At 36.6% G+C, this 3381-nt stretch overlaps 1 protein-coding gene across 1 annotated transcript in view; it reads left to right on the forward strand.

Moving 5' to 3' along the window:
- Positions 1-2710, forward strand: part of RPGRIP1L (RPGRIP1 like) — a 103550-nt gene extending 100840 nt beyond the window's left edge. Inside the window, 1 exon segment of the mRNA XM_017874618.1 lies at positions 427-2710. Coding sequence (XP_017730107.1) covers positions 427-539 — 113 coding nt within the window. The 3' untranslated portion in view covers positions 540-2710.
- Positions 2711-3381: the final 671 nt, after the last annotated feature.

Consider the following 3381-nt stretch of genomic DNA (forward strand, 5'->3'; position numbering starts at 1 on the left):
TTGGTAGAGACGGGGTTTCTCCATGTTGGTCAGGCTAGTCTCAAACTCCGAACCTCAGGTGATCCACCCGCCTCGGCCTCCCAAAGTGCTGGGATTACAGGCATGAGCTACCACACCCAGCCACTAGCTTAAAAATTCTGATTGCATGTGAGGGTCATTATCTTAGAGGCTATACTAGGTAAACTTCAGAATTAACTCGTTAGTTTTAGCTCCACGAGCAATATGTACAGGTCCATGCAGTACGTCTCAAATGCTCATCTCCATGCACACGTGACAAGGTTTATTCTTTAAATACCCAAGACGCCAGTGAACTTTGGACTTCTGTAGAACTATTTTCATCTTTTCAACTACTGTTTCTGTCTGCGAGCCTTTCCAAAGAAAAATCTATTGAACAACATTAACACTTTCCTGATCTTTTCTCCCTAGTTTTTGATGCACAAGCAGATGATAAAAGTATTGGCAAGCTCAGGATAACAGTCGAAGCTCTCCATGCCCTCCGGTCTGTCTACGAGCAATACAGAGATGACTTGGAGGCTTGAAAGCAACTGCTCCAGAAGCATCTCCTACTCCTGAGTAAATGCTCACATGAAAGCTCCTACATGAGATTTTTGTAATTACTCTGGTGTATATAATCTATAATTCATGGGAAGCTGGGAGTGGGGAGACCTGGGTTTGAAGTGTTGAAGTTTTGTATACTTTTTCATTTGTTTATTTCTCTACTCCCTCTTTCTCATAACTGCCAACCCTCAGGACTTAAGTTCTCCATAATGGGCAGTACCTTCTCAATAATGTATACCTACATGATAGCATGAGAAAGTCTATTTGCATTTGCAACATTTTCTTAGGAAGAACTGAAATGTAATTCCCATTTTATTTTAATAAGCAAAAGCATAAATCTTAGAAAACCTGTGAAAAGAAGTACTTTTATGTTATCCCTAATTGTCCCACTAAATGGAATGCCTATGATTAGCCTCATTAAGAGTTTTATACTGTGAAGATTTTATTAGAAGCAATATATGAAAATTACTTGGATTAATGTGTTAATCTTCCTCTTTAAAATGCTAATATCCATTTTATGCACATTAAAGCTCAGTATGCATTTTCTTTGATGCATGCAGTTTCTATCAATTAAATATAAAGAATGAAACTTAGCACCAACTTATTCAATGACTGCAAGTTTTTTGTTTTCTTTCGTAAAAGTTCATTCTATTTGTATTATTTTCATGTATTTGTAATGGTGATATGGGATCCAAGGCTGTATATATAAAAAGGAGATAGGTATATAGATAGACGTGAAATTTACACGTTGAAAACAGCATATGACATAAAAACAAATTATGAAAAGTATAACTCAAATTCTGATATGCTTAGTTAGACGTGAAAGGAGTATCTTTTTATCATTATTTAAATTTACATCAAGCCAGTACAGTGCCGAGGTGTATCTGGGTAACCAGATCCTCGAAAAGCAGCTCCAAAAGTTAATTTTCTAGCTTTTACCCAATCTCACTGAAGGATTTAATTGATATTTTTAATGGAGCTGTGAATCAATGCTGCAAAGGAATTGTCTCTAGAGGTCTAGGATATAATGTATTTCATTTTTTAATTTACTTTTTTATTTGTCATTTTCTTCAAAGGATTTTTATAGGCTGTGGGTTTTCACTGTTTGCAAACAGGCTATGTTCCTTCTTAAGCATATGTAAAGTATTCAGGGAGATAAGTAATTTATTAAAATCTACCTAATTTGCCGTGATATATTAAATCTCTGCTTCAGTGATCACAGACCATTTCATTTAGAGAATTAGGCATTCCCTCTTTGTGTGATTAAAGCTCTGGAAAATGAGTTCTTTGCTCCTATTTGTGAACATTCAAAGCCTGCTAATGGCAAGAAGATGGAATAGATTATGAGACAATTCATTACAGTTCAATAGAAAAAAAAAGCAGCTATAATGCAAAAATGCAAGTATGAATATCTGCATATAGTTTGAACCATCTGTGCTCTAATGGCTTCAATAATGACTCTCGTCTTTAGGAGGCTTTGAAATGACATCCGTACAATATTAATTTGTTGATGTACATTGTGGGACCAGTAAAGTATGATCTGACCACAGAAATCTATAAATTCTGTCTATACCACTGGGCCTGTCTGTCCTGGGGCCTGCCATCTCCAAGAAGAATCTTGCTCTCATCCAACTCGGCAAATCTTCATAATAACTCATTCCTCTGGAACCTTCTAGAGACCACAAACATCTGCAGACTAAACCTCTCCAATCCTAGTAAACAACCACATGTTTGTTGTCACTTAGGCTGGCTCTGAGCTCATTTTTTTGGCCCCTCTTTCTAGCTTTCTTTGGCTTTATGCAGTTACAGTGTCATTAAGGCCCATAATATTCCCTGCAGTAATTTAAAACAGCCAGATTATACCCTGGGATTAACGGAGTGGTTTTTGAGACATTTATTGTGGTATTCTCCTAGGAGGTTTGTATTATTGTTGTAAAATGTTATATCCCAAACTAAATAACCCTTCTGCAGGGAGAAGAACCAGATTGCACTGACTTCTTAGGTTCATTAAGTGGAAAGGAAAAGTGTTTCTTAGAAAACTTCTGGGACCCAGTCACCTGTACTGAATGCATATCTTAGACAAGATTAGAGAAGCAGCCATGTTTCTGTCACATTGTTTACTGTCATATTAAAGATTTCTAGTTTTAAAATATTCAGTTTCAAACTATTGCAAATTTTCACAACACATTTTCATAGCTAATTGCTGCTGACACATTTTGAAGTGGCGAGGTAGTATTAAATGCTGTCGTGTGGATACTTCAGTTGGGTTTTATAGTCTGTTTGAGAATTGTGTTTGTTTTATCTTGTGGTAACCTGAGGCCATTGAAAAGCTTACCACCTTTTGGGTTAAAGAGCAGTGGTTTTCTCTTGGTGAGCCAAACTGGATCCATTGAAGAGGGCTTGGCGTCAGGGGCCACCAGCAGTGGCCTTACCACACAGATACCAGCTTAAGGTGTTGCTGGTGTGAATGTACAGTTCTTGGTGTAACTGGACCAGTGCACTCAGCACTTTTTTGGGCTGTAATGCGTTTAGTTTGGAAATATAAATAGAGATGTGATGTGGTATGTGGGAGAGTGTATTTTACATGTTTTTTTTGCCTACTGTAGTAGAAATGTCAAATTCCCAGCCACTGTCATGAAAAGCAGTTGACAAAAATAAGTTTTATGGTTTACAGTGTGGTTTACGTAAAGAACATTTCTCTTCACTCTAGTTTCAACATGTTTTCTAAATTATCATGGTTTACTGCCATTTAACTTAAATTAGTTTTTTTTAAGAATAAATAGAGAATATGTTTAATCAAATAAAGAAAGGCCACATTGAAAT

The sequence above is a fragment of the Rhinopithecus bieti genome, unplaced genomic scaffold (genome assembly GCF_001698545.2).
Source record: "Rhinopithecus bieti isolate Rb0 unplaced genomic scaffold, ASM169854v2 scaffold_8911, whole genome shotgun sequence".
NCBI classification, from domain to species: Eukaryota; Metazoa; Chordata; class Mammalia; order Primates; family Cercopithecidae; genus Rhinopithecus; species Rhinopithecus bieti.